The sequence below is a fragment of the Vicugna pacos genome, chromosome 3 (genome assembly GCF_048564905.1).
Source record: "Vicugna pacos chromosome 3, VicPac4, whole genome shotgun sequence".
NCBI classification, from domain to species: domain Eukaryota; kingdom Metazoa; phylum Chordata; class Mammalia; order Artiodactyla; family Camelidae; genus Vicugna; species Vicugna pacos.
Genome location: NC_132989.1, coordinates 111,007,906 through 111,035,366, shown reverse-complemented (window position 1 = coordinate 111,035,366; position 27,461 = coordinate 111,007,906). Strand labels below are relative to the sequence as shown.

Genomic DNA, 27,461 nt, shown 5'->3' with positions numbered 1-27,461 from the left:
TTTCCCAGGACATGATTCAGTTTACAGCAATCATCTTCTTTTTAAATCCCCTCATTTGTGCCACTTATAAATCTTTGTGACCAGTGGTGTAATGTATCAGGGGTTGTAACATGTGAACAATGGCAATTTATGATGTTCCTAAGACACTGAAAACATTTTCACTATTTGCTAGAATAGGAGAATTTTCTTGGGTCCATGCAAACGATCCACTGTTCAAATGATAAGACACTGAAATGGGGGGGGGGGTGATAGCTCAGTGGTAGAGTGCATGCTTAGCATGCATAAGGTCCTGGGTTTAATCCCCAGTACCTCCATTAAATAAATAAATAAAAATTAAAAACAAATCGGCAGTAAGCATGCTTGCTCTTAAAATAAAAACAAAAACAAGACACTAAAATGTTTTATAAGCTTTTTCCCTACAGGCCTCCTGGGATTTGCTGTATCTGCATGAATTATCAATGGCGACATCACAGCGGACTGGGAGAAGCAAGGTGACACTTCGTGTAGATTTTTTTTAATTATATTGTATATAATATTTAACGGTTATTTCAAAATATTGGCGCTATTCCCCGTGTTGTACAGGACATCCTTGCAGCCTCTCTTACACCCGGTAGCTTGCCCGGTCCACTCCCCACCCCTGTCTGCCGCTCCTCCCTCTCTCCGCACCGGGGGACCACCAGTTTGTTCAACAGAGTGCATGTTAAACCACGCCCAGCCTCAGCTGGGCACAGGTTCTGCTTCATAATCCTTCACACACCTGCCCATTCCACCACTTTCCAGGTAGTCTCGCTGGTGTCCTCCCCCACATTCAATCTTTCTCCCTTCTCAAGTGTCCACGGACACTCTGTGTGGCCTTATTAAAATCGACTCCTGCACATAGTATGGGGGGAATCCTAATTGGCTTTCCAGGCAAGTGTGTTTGTGACTATCTTCGATGTGAACGCCATGCATATTAGCCGAAGCGGGGAAATAAATGAAGAAAGGTACTCACCGTGACCATAAAACACGGCTAGAGCGGGGGAAAGCATCACGCGGCGCAGTGCGCCCCGGCTCCACCCGCAGGACAGAGCGGGGAGCAGGGACGCGGGCCCAGTGAAAAACAGCACTTGGCATGCACGTCACAGGGAGGGCGAGCCTCCCAATCTTGGCCCTGCACCCACCCAACATAAACTCAAACTTGGAACCAGTTAAGCCTGTCCATAAATCCGGAGCCTTGGGAAACGGAATGGAGTCCTAAATCAAAAAAGGGACAAAGGAGGCGCAGGAAAAATACTCACGAGGCAAATCTACACAGCGGCTTTACGGTGTTACTAAGAGGGAGGAGCCGACAGGACATCCATAAAACCTCAGATTAAAGCCTTTAAGGCATTGAAATTACATTATTAGATCGTAATACTGTTGGCATTTCATAATGAAAACTTTGAAATCCAGGGGATAAGCTATTTTTTAAAGGCTCACTTAAGGACTTTGGGGGAGATTACTCATTCATCATCTTGATCTGCTAGAGTGATTGCTAATCACCGAATGCTCACAGGCTCTGAGGAAAAGAAATCCTGACTCACTCTTATCCACCATCTCACCCGGCTCAGGTACCTCCTTCCATCCTTCAGTTTCCGTTCTTCCCGCTAGTCACTCTGTTTTCATTTCTTCTCATGCAAATAAAAGGAGAGAGTAGGATTCAACCTGTAATCACTGTCTCTCTGACTGCTTGGTTTTACAGTTTTCCAAGCTGAGGAACTCAACCATCAAAGCCCCCCCAGGGTGCAGATGGGGCAAGCAATGCGTTCTGCTCTTGCGATGATAAGATTCGCTGTGTTTAAAGCGCATCACTGAATGAGGTCCCCATTTAGGACAGAGAACCTGTTTGTGGATTCACAGTGTCTTAGCCAAATCACAGAGCTGATTCTACAGCTGACCTTGAATTCTCCTCTATCCTTCACTGATGATATTTGTGGACACTTAATATATATACATGTTGGATTCAGCAGACAGTAGTCAATTAACCAGAAGGTATAAACTTTAAAAATTGCTAGAACTCAACACTGGAAAAAAATCATAAGCCAAAACTCCCAGATTTTTTGTTTGTTTGTTTGTTTGGTTTCACCCAATCTAGAAGACCATATTGTGAGTATAAGTTTATCATTTGTTTTCCATTAAGAGGCATTATTTTGACGTGCTGACGGGGAGCTACTCATCAACAGTAATCAGTTGCACAATATAGTTTTTAAAAATCACTTCTAAAACTTGCCTTGTGCTGCAGCTTTGTCACCAAGGGGAAATCGTGTCTTTAAGAGGAAATGGCTCGTTCATATATTTAGTTATTTTTACAATTAGTTAAAATTTTTGTGTTGTGAAAATTTTATAAACTACGTTATCAGGATGCATTAACATGTCAGAGTTTTAAAATGTCACGTCTTTGAACAAAAATTTATCATTGATAAAGACATTGCTGACACTGCGTTTTGTTTAAACTGGAGAATCCTGCAATGTAATTAAAACATTTATGATTTGTCTCATCGTGTCTCTTGATGCTGAATAAATTATTTACAAGATTTTTCCATTGTTGATAGCATTTGACACGAAGAGGTACTTTTCGCTCCAGTGACTTAGAAACACACGATTTCCATCAGCCACTATTCTGTAGTGGGCAGCAGTCAGTACAAGGTTTGCAATATCGTTTAGAAAGCAGCCGTCCTCAAGTCCTGCACTCCAAGCTGGTTTCCGGTCCACTCCTCCATCAGGCACCACGCATACCTCCTCCCTTCAGGCAGCAAGTAGTGAGTCCCCAGTGCTTGTGAGTCTGAGATCTCTCCCCTTCTCCTTTAGATCTAAACGTAGACATCACCTTCACAGAGCTGTCTTTCCTTATGGCCCAGTTATGGCTCAATTTGGAAGAACTATACTTGCGCAGAGAGGGTCACCAGCTGCTGTGAGCTGCACAGGGGAACCAGAGGACCAGTGAAAGCCAGGCAAAGAGGCACAGTGGCTGCCTCAGCTCAGGGTAGCTCCTCACGGCTGTTACGTTCTGTGGCCTTAGTTAAAAATAAATGGGGACACATAGTGTGGCTTCTACCTGCTAATCTGTGATCCCTGAATAGCTGTCATCTCCCTGGTTCCTCTCACTCATGGCATGCAGTGTTTTTCTTTATAGCACTTAACTCCCGATCTTTATATCTTTTTCTATGTATCACCCACACATGTCAGGTTATCCAACTGTAAACTGAGATCATATAAAATTATGTGCCTGAATAACTGCTTATTTTCTGTGTCTAGTCGTCTTCCGTGATTCCATGAAATCATGGGTCTGTGACTTTTTTTTCCACCATCACTCCGTCTGCACACCAGAATGTCTGACCCACAGGAGGTGCAAAGTTTAAGATGAATCAGGATGGAGTCAGAGGAAAGAGACTGCTCTATCACCCTGCAGTGGCATCAAGACCCTCACTGTAGTCTTCTCCATGTTCAAGGAAGCCAGCGACTCTCTCCATCACCCAGAAGATTCAACTGATTCGTCCTCCCTCGGTCCCTGATTCAGAAGAAAGCTGAGTGCCCTTCAGCGGGTGGGAGCTGGGGAGAGGGAGGTGGAGGTGAACATGAAGGGGCCTCACTGGCTCCTTGATGCTTCAGTGACCTTCCTTGCTGAATGAGTTCCTAAAAATTTCCAGCTGTTTTCATGGTATTCTTTTCCACTCTGGGGCTCCAAAACATACATAAACACTAACGGAGTGTAACTATCACAAAATTACATGAATTATACAATTTGGAAGTTATTTGAGTGTAAAAAAAATCCAATTTTGAAAGCTTATTTCTGGATGCTCAATGACACTCAGCCCCATTGCACAGAAACAGCAATTACAATTCAGACATCCATGAACAACTTTTTATTAATCTTCATTATTTTTACATTTTCATTATTTATTCTTCAAAAGAAAATGATTATTTTGACCGCAATTCACACAAATCAACTGATATATTAATTCAGACACAAAGCAGCTGCTCAAATGAAAATAGCATTATCCAAGATGGGTAGGTGTCCCATGGATCATCCAGACTTAATTCTCATCATAATTAGCATAAAATGAAACCTGCCGAAGAGCAAATCCTCATGCAAGGTACCCACACCAGTCTCCCTGCAACCCTTCCTTCTTATAAAACCCTTTATCACCAGAAGTATGAAGTTATGTGGAGCTGAAGTTAACCAAACATCTGGAAGCCACAATTCTAAGTCAATACTGACCAAGTTTCCTAGTCAAGAGGTTCTAGATGAAACAGTTTATAATTTATAACCAGAATTTAAAACACAAATATATGAAAAGTTTCTTCAACAGTATTTTCTTAATTAATCAAAGGCCATGTGAAGTTCCCACCCACTATCCAGATTTATTCTTCCCCTTTTTTCCTCCCAATCATTACATTTTTTCAAGTCAGTGGAAACCTTTACCATTTAATCATACCTGTTTTTATTTTCCCTTGTTATCTTCTCATCTTTGTCCACACCAAATACATCTTACAGGCATCACCACAGCACGTGCGCTAGTCTGTGAATGGTACCTTTCACTCAGTATGTGCTCACCATTTCCGCGTTATGAAATCTTCACTATCATTTTTCGTGGCTGCCTAATGTCGTCTAACTTCCTTAATCACAGATTTACTTTTGAACTTTCGGGGCATTTATATTTTTCCCATTATTAAATGCATTCTTATATATAATTGTCAAAAAAAATTGTGGTCAGTCTTTTAAATTGTTTCCTTGGTCTAGGTTTCCAGGAGAGAAAATGAGGATCAAAGCATGTCAACGTTTTTCTGATTCATTCTGTGCTTGATTATTGAATCATTTTACAGAAAGAATGGGTCGGTTCACATTGCTCTAAGACCTCACTGCAATTCACTTTCAGATTTATTTTTATTACAAGAAATATCAGTTAGTATCTCATTATTCATTATCAGGGGGCTGAGCACTATTCTATTTGTTTATTCTATAAGATTATAGGGTTGCCTATTCATCTATTCACATTTTTAACTCAACCTTCTATTTCCTTCCATTTTTTAAAACGTCTGTTTAATTGGCTGTTTGAGCCATAAAAACAAATCTCTTACCTGACCTAAATGCAAAAGGCAATAGAGGCAAAATCAGCACAAACGTGTCGTGTTACCTTAGAGAGCCAGCCATTCACCAGAACCACATTAACAAGAATAACCCCTTCCAGGGAAGGACCATCTGCTTAGCCTAGTCAGTCCTTGGAGTTGAAGGAAGAAGAAAATGTATTACTGTGGACTTGAGGGCCATGCTTTATCAGAAAGTTGTAAATTTTACTTCTAAATCACCAAATAAACTTTTTCAAACACACAGCGATTGGTCATTAGTGATGAAACAGGCTAAATGTAACCAAGCGTCCAACTACGGAGTAAGGAAAACCAGTGTAGCTCATTCACTGCACAGTCAATCTGATTTACACGTTGTCCAGCACTCACAGAAGAACCAAGGCGATGATGCTTTGGAGCCTCCATTTATCGGGTAAGGGCCACGCTCCACGTTACTTGACATCACAGAGAAGGGCAACCCCACGGAGCACCCAGTGTTCAGGGACCTGGGTCGTCCTGAGGTCCACAGCAGCGATGTAATTCAGGTCTGTTCGGACTGGCTTCTTGTAGATGGGGCAGGAGTACAACCGAGGATCTCTTGCAGCTACAAAAAATTCATTTAAAAAAAGCTTGGTGAATTTCTAATTTGAGCAGCCCCAAACAGAGCACACATAGAGCCAAATTTGTGCAAGCTGAAGGTCATTCCCAAGAGAGATGGGCTTCGTAGAATGAGGGAAACTCTTCCCGAGGTCAGGTAATCCCAGACACACCACACACTTCCAGTGGGTGTGACAAGACACCCAGGTGTCCTCAGGTTTACTCAACTCACCTTTGGTCCCATGTGCTTGACAGTACGCCCTGCCCACGTGACACAACCATGGACTTCCCATTGCTTCCTCACTCTGCTTTCCACCTGTCAATTCCACTCTCCCCCTTCACCCTCTCTCCTGTACTTCCCTACCGTATCCTGTGCTCACACACCCTCTCTATTTTTCCCTTATGGCTTGCCTTTGGCACAAGATACCTGTTCCTTTTAATCAGACATCCACCACCAATGTTAAGTATTATTTCACTATTATTCTGACTTCAAAATCCTGCCTTCAACCCTCTGTGCCACAGTTCAAACCACATCTGAAATCCCAGGACAAGGATGCTCCCCACCCCTACCAAGTATTATGCAGAGGAATAAAAATGGCTGAGAAGAAGGGAGTCATGGCACAGCTGAGCTCTCTAAGACTCAATCTGCTTTTTAGATGAAATAGATGGAGTCCCCCAAATCACATATGCAATGAAAGACAATCTGTGTGTCCATCCTTCAAAGATCCTCTCTAATACATTCTCTCCAGCCTTGGAAACCCCATGTCGAGGACAAATGCAAGTCTTGTAGGGCCTCAAACTTATACAGTTTGAGGAAGGGACTTCTTCCCAAAAACAGAGTGCAGTTTGCAAACACAAAATAAGTTTTGGAAGGAGCCTCTGCACTGAGCAGCCTTGGAGTTTAAGCTTCACCAGCTTCTTGTTAAATCCACTCTACCCATGGTCGTTTATTTGCACATCTCAGAACATCCATCTCAGGAAGCAGTATATTATCTCCTCTTCTCTCCCAGACTATAAATTATTTCAGAACAAAAGTTATGTCTGCACTCATCCATGCACTCCTCTGGAAGGCCAGTATTATAAATGGCCCTCACATAACTATTGAGACAAAAACACATTTAACTAAGTGGGTAACTTTGCTGTGATGAATTAATGTTACAAACATGGGCACTGTGACAGGAAAACAGTAACTTTCTAAGTGCAATATTAATATATTAATGATACTGGATTTATTTCCCAAAACTAGCTTGCTCAATAATTTAGCTTTTCCTAATACATTACAAAAGCAAGGCACTATCAGAAGTTACAGTCCCATGTTTTGACCCATGTGTTTTTATACCTCCACTATAAATTTAATTAAATTTATTGGAAGAAAGCAAACATTTGAATATGTAACATTATACAAAGTTTTGATATAAAATAAATATTCTAAAGCTGTGATTCTTAACCAGGTGGAATTTTTACCCCAGGGGATATTTGCCCATATCTAGAGACATTTTTGGTTATCACACCTGGAAAGGTACCACTGGCATCAGTAGGTAGAAGCCATGGATGCTGCTAACATCCTGTGATGCACAAGACGGCAAGAGTTATCTGGATCAAAAATGTCAATAACACCAAGGTTGGGAATCCCTCTTCTAAAACAAGGTCACAGATATTTTATAGTACTTTAAAACCATGTATTTGCTTAATCCCTTGAAATTAATCATCAGAAACCATCTAAATTAATGTAACACCTAATTTTGAAGTCTAGGCAAATTTTTTAATTACTATGAGAATATCACTGGTAATAATAATTATGCAAATATATGAAAATTCTGATTAAGTGAATGACAGGGAATTTGTGGAGTGCAGTTAATACTAACTATATTAACTGATACATTTAAACCTTTTAATCCTAGGATCTGAACATATAACAAATATTTAACTAATTGTTCTTCAATGCACATTTGACAAACGGTCATTTTCTAAATCTTGAAGCAAGCCATTAGAGTCTTACTTTTGAATCAAAGGATAATTTTAATAATTGCACCTTGGGAAGCATCTGATTCCTTGGTTTTAATCTCAAAAGAAAAATAAAGTTGGAAAAAATAACATTCTTTTGAATAAGTAGGTTAAAAAAAGCAATTCTCTGAAATATTTATCCAATTTTATTGAATTTTAATTGTTTCCGAACGGAAGGCACCCACACCACGCCGCAGTATGCAGCAGCCTCCTGCATGCACTACAAATATAATTTCATAGCGGAAGTGCTGACAAACACTAAAAAGCCACAGAAACAGATCATCTGAAACCATTACCCCTGGTTAGACAAATAACTTTAAAGACAAAAATAAACATGCTAGGTAGGAAGAACAAATCAACTAAACAGGTTTAAAGCCATAGGGCCCCCGAGAGAAGAGGTTGTCTAAACTGATGAGCTATCTGCTTTAGGAGGCTGAGGTTCCTTAAAAAAACACCTCGAGGAAATTCCATTTTCTGACTATGTAACTTCCTTCTCCAGCCTACATTTTTCATCCAAATGTCAGTGTATCATTACATCATATATGTCTTCCAATATCCAAAATAATCAAGTTACATACAGATCCCCTCTATGCTCTTTAAACCATCCCTTTATTTAACCCCTTTTTTGCTAATAACATTGAAGTTATTAAATAGCACATGCTTACATGTGATATTTTTTAATCCTTCAACATGCATGTGGGTTATCATATTAGTAGTAATACTAATAAAATTATTTAGTGTATGCTAATTACATGCTAGATATTGTTCAGTTTAATTCTCTCAACAACCCAATGAGATGGGTATCGTGATTAAACCCATTTTACAGATGAGGAAACTGGAAGAACACAAGGAGGTGGGTTACTTAGCCAGGGTTGCAGAGCTGTAGGGGATGAGTCACACCCGCCCAGAATGGGTCCAGAGCTTCTGCTCTTAATCTCAGCAACAGCTGGGACGTACTATGTGTATGTGCCTCTGTGTCTTTGCAGAAAGATGTAACATGAACTGGAGAAACCTAGATGACTGACTTCAACTTGTGGCACAGTTGAGACCCCTTCAAAGCCACGTGATTACCTGCTAGGGTGATAAAGCCAGGAGAGCACCCCAGATGCCCAGGCTCCTAGCTCACTGCCTTTTACCGGAGCCCATGTGCCTCCCTGGTGGGCAGGGAGTAACCATCTTTAACCTGCAGCATGGGGGAGGAAGCCATCGGGAGCAACAGCCCTCATCCACACAGGGCAGAGGCCTTTACTGTGTCTACTTCACCATGCACCTGAGAAAAATAAATCCATGACTCCAAAATGCAAAGGAGCTGTCCTCATTTTCAATTTAGCCTTTATTTTCAAGCTTGTCCCTAAACGCATAGTCCTGAGTTGAACACTACCACGGGAACTCCCAGCAGCCTGCATTCATCCCACAGCAGACAAAGGTGATTCTGATACCAGCTTCGGCAGCCAGGAATCATAGGCAAAGTACACAACATCTCTAAACCCTGATTTCCCCACCTGCAAAATAGGCATGCTATATTTTACAGAGCTGTTGAAAAGATTAAGTAAGTTAAAACATATGAATGCCTGACATAGTATACTGCCTAGAATGCAGTAGATACCCGAGATGTGTTAGATTTCTCCTCTCTCTCTCACTATACACACAAACTCACACACACGTGCACATGTGCACAGACCACTTACCTTTTCACTAAAACAAACTGCCCAGACTCAGGTTCCCCATGACTTTGTTAACAGAGTTCCAGGTTTACAAACTCAAAGTGGATGAAATGCTGTGGGACTCAGGAGTCAGGAGAGCTCCAGCCCCAGGTCACTGCACCGACCTATTCCCACTCCCAGCCCCACATCTGCACAGTGCTGGATTAGGGTGGGTCACAGGGCATTCTTAGAAACATCTTTTCTCCTGCAGGAAATATTCTCATTAGCTGTAGGGACCCTGAGATCTTTCTCATCCTACTTGGCAACCAGAGGTACACTTAAGTCTTGCTTTGTTGCCCTAAAGGTTCTAATCACTGGCTTCTCATCACATGGGCTACAGCGCTGTAAAGTTATTAGAAGCATCATTCTCTCCATAGACTAAATCTGTAACAAGATGTATCTTTCCTATAGCTGCCTCTTTCTCTTAACTTCCTTTGAGAACACAGGATCTAGAGTAGATGGCTTTACCCTCTTAGAGAATTTCGTACTATTTGGGTGACTCTCCATGACAACCTAACAAGAAGCATAAATAAAATAAACATTTGGGGATATATCACTCAATTTTTTAGAGCTGAAATAAATATCCAGACTTCCTTTTGAAAACAAATAAACCAGTCCTGTATGTAAAATTCAACAGTGAATTATTTAAACTGAAATTGCCCTTCACCTTAACACAAAAAATAATTCACCATAAGAATTTTAATTTTAAAACACTATAACTTTACTTTAGTTGATAACAACATATATATCTCTTTCTCTCAATTAGAGCCCTATTTAATCATAAAAGTTGAATGAAAATTAAATTTACAGGATGCAAAGAGCAATGGAATGTTAGTTTTCCATCACTAACAAAACACCTGCTCCAACCACAAAGCTATTTGGCAAAAAGTTTCCACCAACTTCTATTGAAATCAAAAAATGAATAAAGAACTATAGTTTTTCTTTACTTTCTTTTCAGCACCTTGAAATTAGTAGGTCCTTTTTCCTTTACATATTTTTACTTCCTCCCTTACCTGCAGCTAATGAGCATCACCGCTGACTAATGCCCAGCAGGGTAAGAACAGTTCATCCATAAAAATCTGTCCTTATATAATAAAGGATGGCCTCTATGATAAAATTATTATGTTATTCCTACCATGCTGAGATGCTCAAAGCCATATAGCCATGGATTTTAACAATTTAGTCACAAGAAATTAAAAAACAAAACAAAACATCTAAGTGAACGTGAGAAAGATTTTTCTTTTGCTTTATAAGGGAAACATTTCTGCAACAATGTTGACTAGATGCAACAAAATCTCTAAAATATTACTTCTGGCTAAAAGAACACTTGATTATTATTTCTATAAAACAATCACTTCCCTGGGACTTCACACTACCCTGGGGACTAATAAACATGAAGCCACAGGACGCATGCTTGCCTAAGCCCAGGCAGACACTTGGATCCTTTCAGACTCAACTGGGTGTGTAAGGAGGGACACCTTGTACCACGAGGGATGCTGACCATCCTCACATCTCTCTTCGGATGCTGAGCTCCCTTCATGGGCCCCCCTTCCTTGCACACCATCTTTCTGTTCCTCAAGCACAGCATATCCACTGCTACCTCTTGCCTCCACACCCTTGCCTTTGATCCTGGATGTTAGTTCGACGTGCGATGTTCTCTCTGAACCCCTGAATTCTCTCACTCCCTGGAACACCATGGGTGTGTGTTCTTTACAGAAACAAAAACTGTGAAATTGGTATGTTCATTTACAATCTAGCCTGTTTACACTATTTATGGGGCTTATGTATTGATAGTCTCATGAAATCTGAATTTCCAACTGCTCCTAGGGGAAATGTAGGGTCAGGTTCCAGTGAGAGGTTGGTCACAGAATTTCTACCAACCCATCAATACATAACCTTGCTATATGTGTGTTTCTGTTTAAAGATACCTTTCTAATATGCACTGTTGATTCATTAACACTGAAGTCAAGGCCAACAGCACTGTAACTCATGCCTGAACAAAGCTGTCTAACCCTTGTCTTCTCTCCATAGGGCACATCACCGCCTCTTGAGCTTAGGAACAGTAGACAGCACTTCAGGACTACACTTGGGGGGCATTTTAAACAATGAAAAGTAGAAAAACGTGAAAAACATGGCACTAAATAGACCATGACAAGGACTCTTGTTTACAGTCTGAGCTGAAACTAAAAGACAGAGCACAGGTTGGTTCAGCCTCAGCTGGGAGCACACATGTTGGGAGGCTCAAATTGTTTGCTGCTTTGTCCATGTCTGTGAATGACCATGAAAGTGCCACAAACATCGATCTAGGATTACAAATAAATTTTAGCACGTGAGCGAATTCATAAATACAGAATCCTTGAGTAAAAAGGATTGACTACATTTGCTTTCTTTTTTGGCTACCCTTCCCTCTTTGTGCTCCATGCAAACAGGGGTCCTGCCTGGCCTTTTCTCATTGCTGCATCCCCAGAAACAGAGTCATGTGTGTCAGATGGTCAATACCAGACACATGTTCATTGGATGACCTAGTGAGCTGAAGCTAGTTCCCTCCTCCAAGAAAAGTCTAACTCTAACGCCCCATCATGCCCATTCTTCTCCTCCAAAGCACATCCCAGAGGCAGTCGCCACCAGCCTCCTAGGCCTGGTTATGCTCTTCTTCTAAATGGCCTAAGTAAGCATCCTGAGAGTGTCTTTATCACAGCAGGTATCCTATTCTATTTAAATTATTCACTTACTTATCAGTTTCCCTCAATAGACAGTGAGTCCTTTGTGGGCATGACCTGGTTCACAATTATCTTTGTCTCTTATACCTAAGGTTGTGGTTGATATATATTAGGCATCCAGCAAGTACGTGCTTAAAAAATAAATACCCAAAGTTTATAAACTCTCTTCCCTTGACACATTTACAAATGTGACTTTTATCTAAGGGATGGAGATATTAAAAGCTATCTCTTAAAGAAATACTATTTTAGCCCTTGTTTAAAGAAAAATATTTTGTGTTTCTGTTGTAAAATTAGTACTTCCTTGGGATACACTGTCATGGACACCCCCTGAGCTGATGGCTTATGGCGATCATCTCATTATGTATATGCATATCAAATTACCATGTTGTACACCTTAAGTGTATGCGATTTTTCTTTAAAAAGAAAAGTAAATACATTTTTTTAAAATGAAATGAACAGAGAATCTTCTCATGTGCTGAACAGTGGTTACTGTGGAGGAGCTGTTAGCTGAGTGAAATGCAAACAACGGAAGCCTCTAGAAAACATCAAACCAACAATGGAAAATAGTTTAAGAATTTCTAGGTTTGTTGAATAGAGCTTTGATAACTTTGTCAAAGTATTCTGCTTTGACATGTGTACTTCACAGAAGTGTTATCACATTCACAGGCTATAACACGAACCCAGCATTTTACCATTGGCTCCTGGGTGAAGCTGAATGCCCCTGAACTCAGTCTGGATTTCATAACCTGGCTTAAATCTCCAAGCCATTGGAGCCACTCACCTCCAGCAGCCCTGTGCAGTGCTGCCTGGAAAGCCTTCTTTCCACCACTTGCCATCTTTATCACATCCATCCTTCCAAGCCCATCCAGGCCCAAGTGCCCCTGATGACTTGATGCCACTGTTACCTCACCCTCCTTTCTCACCACTCACTAGCTATTCCAAACACTTGTTTCTTGTCTCATCAGCTAACACTTCATGAATATCCATATATATTAGATAGGCAAGAACTATCTGGAACCAGTGCCTCCCAGTAGCACTCAAGAAAGGCCCTTGTGGTCAGTAGGCACTCAGTAAACACAGACATGAATGTGAAGCCAGTTGATAAAACAGTAGAACCCTTATCACATGATAACAAAAGTAACAAGATCCTGTGTTTATAATGTCACCCAACCCGATAATATGAACCATCCCTGAACATACAAGATCACTTACTGTTGTTTTCGGCATAAATCCTTATGACAGGCATTAACTCAAAGAGCACTTTTGGTTTGGACTCAGTGAGTTTCATGTTTCTTTTGTCCCAGCCAGCACCTTCAAGATACAAGCCGTAGACGTAGACACCCTCTGTGGGAGGGGCAGAAATGTCATCCTTCATCCACTTGGTGACTTCGTTGCAAAGCACCATATTGTCCAGGGCCCAGCCTTTGTTAGCCCGAGTTATTTCCTACTCAGGGCAAGAGCAAAGCAAAGGATTAAACCAGTGACTAGAGATTTGTCTTAATAGAAGGAGCATAACTCTGATGACAGTGCAGCCCCAAATTATCCAAATTCAAAGGAAATAGGATAGTATATTTAAAGTTTTAAAAGATTCTCTCATAAGCAATACCCATGTCCTAATTTAACCACTTGTACTTTTAAAAGAAATATCAAATCGAATATAAAAAGAACAAATATTTTGAAATCCAAGCTAGCAGCCTGAAAACAAGTTGCTGGATTTACACTCAGGACAAAGTAATTGCTGGTAACAAAAAGAGACATCATTCTCTGTCTTGTTATACTCTTTAAAACCGCAATAAAAGAAGAAAGCCTTGTAGAGGCAAATTAGAGTAACGCAACAGGTGCAAATCAGAGCTATTACCTGTCGCATTGCAGTTAAAAATCCCTGGGGGTTGAAAAAGCCTGTCATCCAGAAGCAGTGGGGTCGGCCGTTGAAAACCCAAGAGGTGAACTGGCTGTTTCTTTCTATAAGTTCAGTAAACCAGAAACCCAATGTACTTGAAACCCAAGACACCTGAAAGGCATACATTGAAACAGTGGATTAAGGCAGGTTTAATTCTGCTATGTAATTGGCTTATGTTCACAGAAAGAAAAAAAAAAGATGAAATATCAGTTTCACTCTTAGAATTCAGAAGTCCCTAGGACATCAGTTTCCCCTGGGTTCTGACATTTAAGTTTTCAAATTTTTCTTCATCCTTAATGATATGAAGATATGATAGAATAGCTAATCACCCCATGACTACCAGATCAAGCTAACTCGGCACACTGTTCAAGACAGCTGAGGTCAGTAGACTCACCCTCCGCATACGAATACAGTCATGGCCGATTCAGCTGTGAAGCAATTAGAACCCTTAATGGAATTAAATTTAACAGGTTTCAACTATTTTTTTCCTTAGGCTACATTTTCAATAGACACATCATAAAACAGGATTTCTATTTACATTCATGTCCTCATGGCCTCATCAGCACTTTAAAATACATTCTGCGAGTGGTTAAGTTGTAGAAGCCTTTCTCCACTTATCATTTTTAATGAGGAAAACACTAGTTATTTTCTGAAGTTTTTGTCCCTTACCATGCACTTTTATTTCCCCTGATGCAGGACTAGAAATAGAAACACAGGTCTCTTTACCACCAACAAATTAGCTGCATTCATTGCCTGTAACATTCTGCCTGAATTCACATGTGGAATGCTATTTTTGGCACAGACGTGTCATTAATTCTATCAATAGCCACGCTAGTAGGTATCTCTAAATCATATTTTATACCATGTTATTGTAACTGCAATATTTTACGTGTGAATAAAAGTAGGGATCAATCTGGATAGATTAAACCACTTGAATTTCAGGTATCTAAAGAACTCTCTTTCAAGAGACACTGAAATTCCCAAAGACTGATAATAAATTGAGTAGAATAAAAACCTGTAATAAAAAGATCTTAATTTAAAAATGAGACAACTCATTCTATCATAACTTCAGAGACATGTTAACTGAAAGAGATGTTTATACATTTGATCTGAGGGCACAGGGAAGCATTCACGAGAGGATGTCTCCTGGCAAGGACCCCTGTTCCAAGGTCTCCAGGTGCTGACCACGCTGGGTGAGCTGGTTGACTGCGGAGTGAACCTGCAATGGCCAGTGACCAGGTAGGTTCCTTCTGGCTTTGGCAATAAATTTTTTGAAGGTGAGAAGAGAAAGGGGTCTGGTCAAAGCTGATTCTGAGTTTCTAAGCTGTGTCACTAGAGGGATGGGCGGTGGTGTGTCAAATAATTTGGAGAAGACAGTGGGAGAGCATTCCCCAGTTACTATAACTGCCGTCAGGACCCGCTGCCATGGAATCTGCCGGAGCTCTGGGGGAGGCATCAGAATCTCAGCACTAAGGGAGTCTCTTCTGAGAGACTATCAGTTCTAACCCCATCCTGTCTCCCCTTCCCATCTACCTGAGTAACTTCCAGAAGATTCCAGCCACCCCAGGACCCAATCTCATCTCTATATGCTGCCATCCACGGATAAATCTGAGCCCTCCCACCCTCCCAAGTCTTTCCACTGGACACTCAGCATCCTCAGTGCCGTGATCAGGAAGCGCCTCTGCAAAGACACTCAGGTACTCGTTTTTCTTTTCCAACTAGAACATTATGTCCTAATGCCGCACCTGTCATTTAGCACAATTACCAACACATAATCAGTAAGCATGCTATCAAGTTATTATTGTGTTATCTTGAGAGATACACACTCACATATTTACAGACAGAGTAAGGAAAAATGTTCCTCTATGGTATGACTTTTGATATATGTGTGTGTGTAGGAATAGTCCCTTCTATACCACTAACATAGTAAGATTTAAGTCCTTGAGCTTGGGCTACAATTCTGATTGTTTGACTTCTTAGGTGTGTGATTGTGATCTGGGGAAAAGATTTAACTTCTCCCAAACTCAACTTCCTCATCTGCAAAATGAGAGTACTAAATTGCAAGATTTAAATGAAATAATGCATGTAAATTGCCTAGCAGAGCGCCTGAGATATGAGAGATGCTAAGTAATTTCCTTCCCTACATACAATCTAAAAATACAGAGCTGCAGGGGATTAGCCCCTAAGCAAAAGAACGCTCTTAAGTACATTATCCTTACAGGCTTTCCACTTGCCAATTACAACTGTGCACAACAATAAAGTGATTAGGCACAACACGGAGCAGCTTAAACATACTTTTTTCCACCCAGCAGGAATTCTGGCGTCAAACATGCAATTCAGTGCATCTCGTAAATTTTCACTCATAATGATGGTGCCGTCAATGGCAAGTTTCAGTTCAGTCAGGGTGCTTCGGACAAGGATGAGTACCCGTTGCATTCTGTCTATCTCCTGTCTGAGGAAAATGTTCATCGGCTGGAAAGGCCCCATCTTCTGCAGCCTCTCTTTTACCTGCCATGGAAACGGACATCCAGCACATAAAAAATTAGACGGCTACTAATATACATGTAACTAGTGCCCTGGAGCTTCTGAAAGGGCCCACAATTTTATAATTCCATATATAGGAAACTTTTTTTTTTCACTGCCAGGAAACCAAGAAGAAATTTTAAAAAGAAACGTCTATTAGATGACCAGCTGATTTTTCATCCCAAGTGGGAGAGAACAGGCAGCCATTAATTCACAGAAAAATCTAAAAGGCATGGTCACAACCACACAACCTTCCAAACGGCAACTGCACTGCCTGGGAAATATTCACTTACTGCCAATCTAAGACCCGCAAACACATACCACACGGACACACACGAACACACACGAACACACGGACATGGGCACACACAGACGTGTGTGCCCATACACAACCATCATGTTATCTGTCTCAAAAAAAAAACAAAACTAGACTTCTGTTTTAAAGCTTTCTGTCTTTTCCATCAAAGGATCTATCCATCCATCCATCCACCCATTCATCTCCATCTCATAAGGATATATTAGAGTCTTTGGTGGGTCAGATATGATGCCAGACTGAGTTGCTTTATCCTAAGGAAATTCAGCAAGAGGAAGGAGACTCTTCTAAACCCCATACTTACCATGTTTATTTAGGTAATTATCAGTATATCTTGGCATTTTTATTGCTTTAAAAATATTTCGACCCCTGTTGGACATGAATGACTGCTTTTCTGATACTGTAATGAACGGGCTCATGAAGGCTCATAGCAGTATTGATTTTCTCCAAGCAAGTGATCAGAGTTTCTTCCAGGGGAAGTTATTCCCTTGGTGAGATTCCCTTGAGTTCAGTCTACAGTACCAGCAGCCAAAATGACCTGTTTCATGGAAAATAACAGGATGCTGAAGAAACAAAATGCTAGAGGTTTTCTTTTGAAAACCAGCTAGAAAGGGCAATATTTAAAAAATGATTGCTCTGTGACAAAAAATGCCTTTCACTCCGTCCAGGTCATTTCTTAAGTAAGCCACTTACTTTTGCTTTTATCAAAGATTTAAACATGTTATCAGGGTAAATCTTTTCACAGTATTTGCTAAAATGTCTCAAAAATTAACTTTCATAATTATCAGTTTTGCTTAGAAGTTACTTGCATAGTAAAAAGACAAATCCGTTCTCAAAAGCCGTGAGATGCGGAAGCTGCAGAGTTAATGATATAACTACAGACTCCATGAAATTAAGAAGGCCTGAATTTTAGGGTGCGCATTAAATTGCAAAACACTTTTTAAACACTCCTCGCTTTACTCTAAGAATACATTATTTTCCTTCGAACAGATGATAATCTGAAGTACCTCAAGGGAAGGTTCTAAAAAAGGAGTCCTAACCCGTCAGCACACACTTGCAATTTAGTTATGAAATTAACATTCTCATCAGGTTTCTTTATTGTTTGTATCTTGAAATGATTACACTTTCAGATTCAAAAATGTCTTTTTCTGGTTCTTCAGGAAGTGAGGTTTTTGAAGGACTTTTTAAATTTCAGAAAAATTATTCTTTGCCCTCCTCCCTTCATTCCCAGTACCGCCCCGCCCGCCCCCGCCCCCGCCAACCAGACAGCCACAGCAACGTTTTGTCAGGATGACGTCAACTCACTTCAAATGGACCATAGCCGGGGGGCAGCTTTTCTAGCATATCATCAGCCAGCCGGGCCACCACCGCCTCCCTGGTCTCATCCCCGCCACCAGAGCTGTCCTTGGGCTGGATGCCCAGGATGGTGTCCAGCACATCCTTGGCCAGCTTGCTCTGGTAGGTGATGTCAGCGTTGGGGTGCAGTCCAAACACCTCGGGACTGTCGTAAGTGGGCAAACTCTGAACAACAAATACCCCAGGTAAGCACAGACTGCTGACCCAAGCACCAGTTCCGTGACGCTGTCTTAGGAAATCAACATGCTTGTATTAGGACAAGCATTTACATGACACGCCTCATTTGTGGCAGGCCACAATCAATAATCTCTACAGGAAAGCATCAGAAGTTGCCAAGAAGAAAATTAACACATAGACTCACACCTCTTTAACGTCTGCCCCTCAAGCAAATTTAATCAGAGACACGATCTTGTTTTAGAACATGTTTGTGAGATGGGAAGGGAACTCTAGACTGGTATTTTGCTTTCTGAAGGTCTCATCTAATTCAAACCAATTTTTTAAATAAATGGTGTATAACTAATGGTTACTAAAAATGACAGTTTTAGCAATGATGGCCCAAAACAGACCAGCGGTAAGAAATGGATTCTCCCAAGGAGAAAGACAGAGACTAGGAAAAGCGGGAACTATTGAAAGAGCAACAGAGTTAGAAAAACAGACAGCAGGAGACAAGGAGAAACACAGCTAGCAGGTAAACAGTCCCTCAGCTACTTGAAAAACTTTTTCCTACAATTTGACATACATTTATTTCTGTGTGTGAATTGTATCCCTAACTTTATTCATGTTTTCCCTCCCTTCTAGTGCATGATTTTATTCCTTTTTACATAATGCCTTCTTATGAGTTACCTAAAATTCATTGTGAAATGAGGAGTATAAAAACAAATATATGTACAGGCAGATCTAAATTTATACCTTCAAAGGCACTTCTCCTATTCAGAGCTAATGATTTAGAGACGCATCTAGTATGGTTAAGACAAATATATTTGTAGATTTGAATTAATAAAAGTGTAGGGGTGGTAATATGTGATAAACTCATTACACTCATATATCACAGAAACCTCTAAATGTACTGATAAATTTAGCTCTCTGGGGCTCTTGTGTTTTAGTTTGTTCACCTGAGATAAATCTTAGGGGCATAAGAGATCACTAGATAGTGATCTAATGAATTCAAGGTATAGAGACAGAAAATGTAGTTACCTTGGAGCACAAATCAGATATTTTCTCAAATTTCTTGTCAAAATCTTATTCCTTCTTAGAGGAGTGCTTCTCAGTCGGAGGTGATTTTGCCCCCCACCAAGGACATTTGGCGATGTCTGGAGGTGTCTTAGGTTGTCACAACCAGGTAGGGAGTGTTACTGACACCTAGTAGGTAGAGGCCGGGGATTCTGCTGACCGATCTACACAGGACAGCCCCCACTGCGAGGAGGTACCAAGCTCTGAATGTCAACGGTGCCGAGGCTGAGACATTCAATCTTACAGGAAGCTCTTATACAGAGTGTGTTCCCAGACATACTCAGATGCTCTTCATTAGGCTAAGATTAAGGAACGGATGTTGCGGGATAAGAGAAGTGGGTAGAGAGTTGAGTCTAGAGGCTGTCTTTGCAACCTCAGGTAGCTGAAGTCTCACAGGGAGAGCACCCCAGGGGACTTGTGTAGGTTCCCTGGTTCCAAATCTGCTCAATCTGTCATCTCCCCAAAGGATATTCCTCATCGAGGCATTAAAAGAGAAGGGAAGGAGGAAACTCACGCAAAACACACACTGAGAACAAACATAAATATTTTAATTATAAAATGAATATAAACATGAAGAAAGAAACTGTGGTGCTTGAGACCTTCCACGTCCAGTATGTATCACTATTAAAATGTATGCTTAAAGAAATACATGTAGTATAAATAAATATCAAAGAAGTCAACTGGCCGTAGACATTTGCCCTGTGCATAAAGTTCTGAAGATGACAAACCTGGATATAGTGAAGATAGTTGTCCACCGTGCTGCATTTTGGAATATTATATCCTTGGTAAAAATTGAAATCTGCTCCAAACATACTTTCACTGAACCAAACCTTAGCAAGTGTGTTCAGCAATCTCTTGTCGTAGTCATCAGTGACTCTGCCTCCATACTGGATCTCTCCTATCATGTAGCGGACAGTGGTCCAGGAGACACCCTGAGGAAATTTGTAGAATAATTGTGCAAAACTGACCGCTGTCTCATCCCCATTTGCCCCACCACGTAACATCCATATGCTCTTTGTCATCAATGTCATTAACTCTTCATTCATTCAGTCATTCCTCAGTAATGTGAAAAGTGCAGAAAGAAAATTAAATAGGCAAACATGAGAGGTCACTCAGTGCTCACGATTATGATTTGAAATAGATTCTCTTGGTGCATTTACACGTTATCATATTTTAATTTCAGCAGAAAAAAATGTTTCTTTTTAAATTTGGGGGCCATTCTTTAAATATTACACCCTTCAAAAGTGATCTAGACTCTGACTTTCAGTGTTCAGGTCTTTAAGAAACAAGTTTCCTTACCCACTCCCTCCTCCCTCCAACAGATCCCGGCAGGTTGTCTATATACATAATGTCAACTTGCCTTTGAGAAGTAAAAAGATAATCAAAACTTGTCCATTTTCCCCCCTGAAATCAAGAGGTTAGTGTGACCCATGTTGCTATGACTTAAAAAGAATGACTTTGCAAGCACAGAAAATCATCATTCTTACAGGATTTACCCCAAGGCTGGGCAGTCTTAGCTCGAGGACCCAAGCCCACAGTCACTAGTGGCACGAAGCAGTGTGCACACAGTACCTTTTTGAGATCCATGTCATCTAGGTGGTTTTGGATGAACTGCACCGTGGCGTTAAAGTCGGCTTGGTTAAATTCATAGGGGATGTTCCAGCCCAGGGGGCCGAACTTGCGCCGCTCCTGGACCGTGGAGTGGAGGAAAGCCACGGCGTACAGCAGGGGCTTCCACTGGGCCACGGCGCTCACATCCAGCAGGTCTTGGCTCACGCCTGTGGGGGTCCGTTGGGTGAAAAACTGTATCATCTCTCCAACATCTTTATTTTCTACTACTTTTATAAGTTATTAGTTATTTTTGTAAATTCTTGATATGAAACTTCACTGAGCTTGAATTATTTTGATCATATTCATATGACAATTATGATTTCACTTTTGGGTATCCAGAGGGCATTTCCCTCGGAAACATATGCAAAGAGACTTGAGGGGAGTGGGGGATTGCTAACATGGACCAAGTTCCTGTCAACCTACCAAAATAATATGGAGATAAAATAGAAGTGGAAGAATCATGGCAGTAAAATAAGTACTATGACTATTACTACTACTACTAATAATAATGCTTATTGTTGTTGTTATTACTATCGGGGGCCATGTACACAGGTTGCAATGGCTCCAATAAACTCTATTAACAATTTAATATTAATTAAAATAGTGTATGTAGAAGCCCGTTGCTATTAAGAAGTACAACTATTAGACACAAAATAAGCTACAAGGATGTATTGTACAACATGGGGAATACAGCCAGTATTTTATAATAACTATAAATGGAGTGTAACCTTTAAACATTGTCAATCACTATATCATACACCTGTAACATATAATATTGTACAGTGACGGTACTTTAATTTAAAAAATTAAAAACAATAATAATAAAATATAAAGACGCCCACTGCAATCTGAGTATATTCCCCAAATATTAATTATGATTATTATATATGTATATATTATATTGCATATATAAAATTATAAATTCTTTCATTTGCCATCTTTTTTTACTGACATCATCCTTCCACATCTATTTTACTGGCAAAAGTTTGAGCGTTGTTAACAACTCCAAGAAAAAGTTTCTTTGTTGATTTTTCAGATTGACATGTAATAGTTATTACATTGATCATTATTATTATTAAATATACTATTTTAATTAAAATTTATTCCAACTGTCCTGGATAGTTTTCATTATCCCTATTTTAGATACGAGAAAACTGAAACTCATTCGTTTGAGTGACTCACACCCGAGAAAACAAAGCATTTGTTCAGATAGGACCAGAATCAGGATTTCTGACTCCGAGGTCCACGCTCTTTCCATGACCGTGAATGTCAGACAGGAAGCTGCGAAACAGAGGGAGCAAATGTAAAGGGAATAACTCGAGTCCCGCTGAGACACAAGGGGCATTTGGTCTGGTTTTGCTGCTAGTGTCTGGTTTCTAACTTAGCTAACATTCTGACATCCCGACTCATGGCTTCATGAAATGAAGGCAGGCCGCAACTTCCATTCAGCCTCTCCTCTTGGAAGGGGCTGCTGTCCGACTTTGAGTATGGAGCATGAAGACCATCAACAACAGAATTATCAGTTTTAGATGGTCATGTAAAAAGGCAGGGGTCTAGTGGAGAACAGCATAGGCCAAAGCAGAGCAATGGGGAGCGGGGGAAAAACAAACAGGAAAAATACAAGGTGGGGCCTGAGCTCTGGTGCCCTCCTGCTGCCAGAGGTACTCCACGTGGAGCGTGACAGAGGGCTGTCCCCCCTCCATCACTTCAAATAACAGTACCACCCGCTACAACTAGATCTTAGCTAACTCCTTTTCCATAATATCTTTAAGGAAACAATTTAAGCACAAGAACGCCCATAAGCTCAGAAGTATACTTCGACTCACCACCGTACGTTCTTTTCAGTCCTGCCCGGAGGCCCTGCGGAGGCTCATTGGCAAACTTAATGGACATCTGGAGGAGCGTGATGGGAAACTGCTTATGAACCTCGGTGGTCATCCAGAGGCGGAAAGCATCATGTACAGTCTCCGTTTCCACAATTATGTCCATCAGCTCATCCATGAAATCCAGTCCCAGGTGGCAGTTCTGCAGAAGTGCCCATCCTCCCTAGGTCAACAACGGGAAGTGGAAATTAGGCTATTCTTGTGTTTCACCCAGAGATGCAAATTAGTACGTTCTTTAGAAGTCAAGTAGTTAAAATTTAATAGAAAAGCACATGAACCACTTTAAATTAATCAGGGTTAAATCTAAGGATAAAATAATGTCTGACAGAGATATGCAACATTTCTGTTTTATTCCAGGTACGCGTCCTGCAATTGCAGTAATGATATATGCTAAGATTCATGAAAGTCACCAGAGTGAAACATAAAGAGAGATAACAGCACTTTCAAGAGAGGTGGTTGACTTAAAACATCCGTTTTAGCTCAGCTCCTTCCCCAAATTCCATGAAGGACAAAGATAATGAGGGTGAAGACAATTTCAGTAACATTTAAAACAGACTCAAGAAAGCTGAACCCTAAACTGGCATTCGGGGAGAGCAGAGACGTAGCCTGATTTATACCAAGTAACTCCCCACACACCCAAGAATGGGAGAAGATGATGGACTAACACAAGGAGATTGAGAGTCCAGACCCCTGACGGGCTCCCCTAATGAAAGATGGAAAGCTGATTTTCTTCAGAAGGCAAAACAGACAGGGTTCCAAGTAGAGGACAGCAGACAGCTAAGAGTACAAGAACTTCACTGAAAACAGGTGAAAGAAAGTTTACCTATTGAATTTTGAGACCTATTACCTCCCTTCTCAGAGTTCCCAGAACCCAGGCAGTGGGGCGTATACACTCTGGAAGGTGAAAGAACCTCCTCTGGGGAAACTGACCACTCTAAGAACAAGAGGCTTAGAAAATAGTAAGCCATATCCCTTGTGTCAATCATCCTATGAGGATAAGAAGATTCCTTGGGTAAAGCTACACAGGCAACAATTTAGGTCATGCAACAATAATTAGCTCAGTATCTAGTCTATAGAATATTTTTGCTAAAATCATCTACAATATCCGATCATAAATGAGTTGTTTTCTTGACTCTGTAACTTCAAATTATTTAGATTGAATTAGTGGAACCTGAGATAGTTTTCTTTCCAAGAAACAAACTAAGCACCAGATCTAAAATCCTAGTAGAGTACCAAATAAAACTGATGATTTTGGAATTTCACATATTCCCTTACCTTTTCTTAGAAGTATATAGCACTGCTGAAGGAATAACTATTTTTTTGTCCCACAAACATTTAATTGACACTGTCCACCATTCAAAAAAGGAGAAATTAAATGTGACACATAACCACAAAGAGGCTTCAGATGCTCGCTGTCACCCAGCACACAGGTGACTCCTGATTAAAGCTTCTTTAAGGGAGATCTTTGAGGTGTGCATCTTCACCCACAGGATCCCTTAGCCAAGGCTGTTTCTTTATTGTCACCACTTTCTATGTTAAATGTTTTGCATTTTTACTGAGCAGATTATCCATTTTGCTATTCTTGGATAGCTGGTCCATTCTGTCTTAGCGCCTTGAACGTTTCTCATAAAACTTTTTAAAACCACTATCATCTCTGACAAGTTATAAGCATGCTGATAATAAAAACAAAGATCTGTTTCAATTTTACTTGAAATTTAACTACAAAACAAAGCATGGATCAACTGAAGGTCAAAAATTATCCCATTTAAATTCTAACTTAGTTGCTGAAAATATAATTATTAGTCACACCATTATTTATTTTAAACTCAAGTTAAGTAAGTGCCCTGTGCGTGTGAGTGTTTTTGTTCTAAGTACAGTACTGTGAAGAGGGAGGGATGGAGGAAGGAGCCAGAATGGAGGCCCACCAAACCCTCATGCTGGACCAGACCTGGGATTCTTAAATATGGTGGAATTTTTTCATCTCTAAACATATTTAAATCACACGCTTTCTGCCCTCCCCTCCTAACTGCAAACCAAGTGCATCAGACACAGCACAGCACACGTGAGAGGCCCCTCCCTTTCATCAAAGCTAGGGGCAGGGCACAGCTTGAGGATGGAAGAGCCTCGAAGTAAATACGGAGGTTCTAGAACCCAGTGGGCTCAGTTCTACCCCGGAGGAGGGACCAGATGCAGTAACGTCCTAGATTCAGCAGCTGCGCCCTCAAACCCAGTGGTTTCACGGTGAGCCTAGTGTCTGGGGGTTGCAGGGAGACAGCCAGTCCTATCCTCAGTGGGAGGCATTCCCTGGAGGGCACAGAGGAGTTTTGAGATATTGGGAGGGGAGCTCAGACTCAGGGAAGGAGGGGCAGGGTTTGCTCCCCAAAAAGGGCAGAGAAGCATCTGGATCAAGACTGCATGTTGTCCAGTAGGAATGAGAAGCCAAGTGGTTCTTCCACCCCTTGCTTGGCCAAAGTGTGGAGGAAGAGGGGACCAGGGATGGAGGCACCCCCTGGGCAGAGTCGGGCACCCCAGAGAAGGCTAGATTAATGTATACACAGAGGGTTCTGTCCTGGAGCTTGAGTTCTAGAGACGAAATAGGACCTTCTGCATTCGGTTACCTTAAATCCCTAAAAGTGCCTCAGCTCTAGACTTGACTGTCCCAGGAGCAGGGTCACCATGTGGCCTCCAGCGATGGTGGCCTCCAGCGATGGTGGCCTCCAGTGATGGTGGCCCCCCGGCCAGGCCTGAGCACGGCATGCTCTGTACACTGCGGAATGTGCAAGCTGCAAAGGACTCTAGGAGCCCCACCTGGAAGGCAACAGGCCAGGTTTCCTGAAACCTCTGTGACCACCACAGGGTAAGGGTAAGATTCCTGGCCTCTGGGATCCGGGCCAGGCCTAGGGGACTCCAGGATACAGATTACGCACTCTGGAACCCAAGAAAGGCACGGTGTTGTGGATTCAGGAGCGTTGTGGATTCCAGGAGCAGTGCTGGAGGGGCCGGAGGGTGTGGTGGAAACAGGGAGCTGTGAACCCCCCAGAGGGTTCGGGATCTGGAGTGGGCTTTAGCTCTACGCAAACTGGTTGGGAAATAAGATGTTCCGACTGGGCACGTTTTCCATAAGTCAAGGATCAGTAGAAAAAGTTTTAAATTGCATTCATTTTTCCATGAATATTTTCTATTCAATATCATGCTTTTCCCTGTTGAGTAAACAGCATGCAGTACTTTGACTTAAACAATTTACAGGTTCTTTTCTGCACTGCTCTTTTAGAACCTGCAACATCAACAACACAACACAAAAGTAGACATTTGGCCTTACGTTCACCATGGTTTGCTGCAAGAGCTTGCGAGCATGGACCTCCTGGCCCTGGCCCATTGACACGTAACGGGTTTCTATTTTAAGTCTCTTTCCCAAGGCGATGATGGAATCTGTAGGATCTGAGCCCATAGACAGGAGACAGATGAGTGGTGTCCGTGGGTCAGATTCCTCCCACGTCTTCTCCAGGTCCAGGAGAACTCCTTCTGCATAGTTTTCTCCCATGGCATCCACGATGTACTTGCGGGCCTGCCAAAAACAGTACATAAGTGACCGAAACTGGTTCCAACTCCTTCATGTTATGTATAATCCAGTGCGGTTCCAAAATTCATTTTTGTAGATTATCTCAATCCCGTCCACAGTAACCCTGCCACAGAAATCGAGCAGAGGCTTTTCTCTTGTTTGTTCATTTCTTTGTTTGAAGCCCCACTGCACAGACTGCGAGGCTGAGTCACTTGCCAAACACACAATCACACAGGAAAAAGACCAGAATTCACGTTGGCTGACTTTTTGTCTGGGACCTGTTTCAATACACTGGCTGCTTCATGCTATACAAAACAACTTTTTTTAACTGAAGTGTAGTTGATTTCCAATATCAGTTTCAGATGTATTGCAAAGTGATCCAGTTATGTATATACATACATATATAACACACACACACACACACACACAAACACACACACATACACATATTTTATCACATAGGAAACAAACTATGGTTACCAAAGGGGTAGTGGGGAGGGATAAATTAGGAGTTTCGGATTAACATACACACATTACTATATATAAAACATATAAATAGCAAGGCTCTACCATACAGCACAGGGAACTATATTTAATTTCTCGTAAAAAATGCTAATTAGGAAACTCTATTATTGAGGATGCTTTAAGGGGAAAGTATATGCATTCAAATAATCAAGTAAGCAGTACAATGCCTGCTTGTTTATCAAAGAACTACTTACTGAAGGAAATTTACTGGAGACTTGTTGAATTAATTAATTAATTTTTCAAAGATTTAATCCGTAGTCTTTCTCCTAATCACTATGATCATTCCTTTTCATTTTCTGCTTTCCCCTTTAATGTCTTTTTTTTTTTTACTTAAATCTGTGTTCACAATATCAGACTTTGTCACCTATATTATCAACCACATAAAAACTATTTCTAGTAACAACACAGTGCTTTTTCAAACAAGGTAAAAGAATTAATATCTACAATACTTTTGT

The 27,461-nt window shown here is 41.0% G+C and overlaps 1 protein-coding gene across 1 annotated transcript in view; it reads right to left on the bottom strand.

Moving 5' to 3' along the window:
- Positions 1-5,491: 5,491 nt before the first annotated feature.
- The window catches only part of DNAH5 (dynein axonemal heavy chain 5), a 234,944-nt gene continuing 212,974 nt past the window's right edge, over positions 5,492-27,461 (bottom strand). Inside the window, exons 71-79 of the mRNA XM_072958846.1 lie at positions 26,242-26,487; positions 22,866-23,085; positions 21,001-21,206; positions 20,157-20,360; positions 18,148-18,363; positions 16,302-16,514; positions 13,965-14,117; positions 13,319-13,550; positions 5,492-5,686 (exon numbers count right to left, since the gene is read on the bottom strand). Coding sequence (XP_072814947.1) covers positions 5,535-5,686; positions 13,319-13,550; positions 13,965-14,117; positions 16,302-16,514; positions 18,148-18,363; positions 20,157-20,360; positions 21,001-21,206; positions 22,866-23,085; positions 26,242-26,487 — 1,842 coding nt within the window. The 3' untranslated portion in view covers positions 5,492-5,534. The remainder of the gene's footprint in view (positions 5,687-13,318; positions 13,551-13,964; positions 14,118-16,301; positions 16,515-18,147; positions 18,364-20,156; positions 20,361-21,000; positions 21,207-22,865; positions 23,086-26,241; positions 26,488-27,461) is intronic.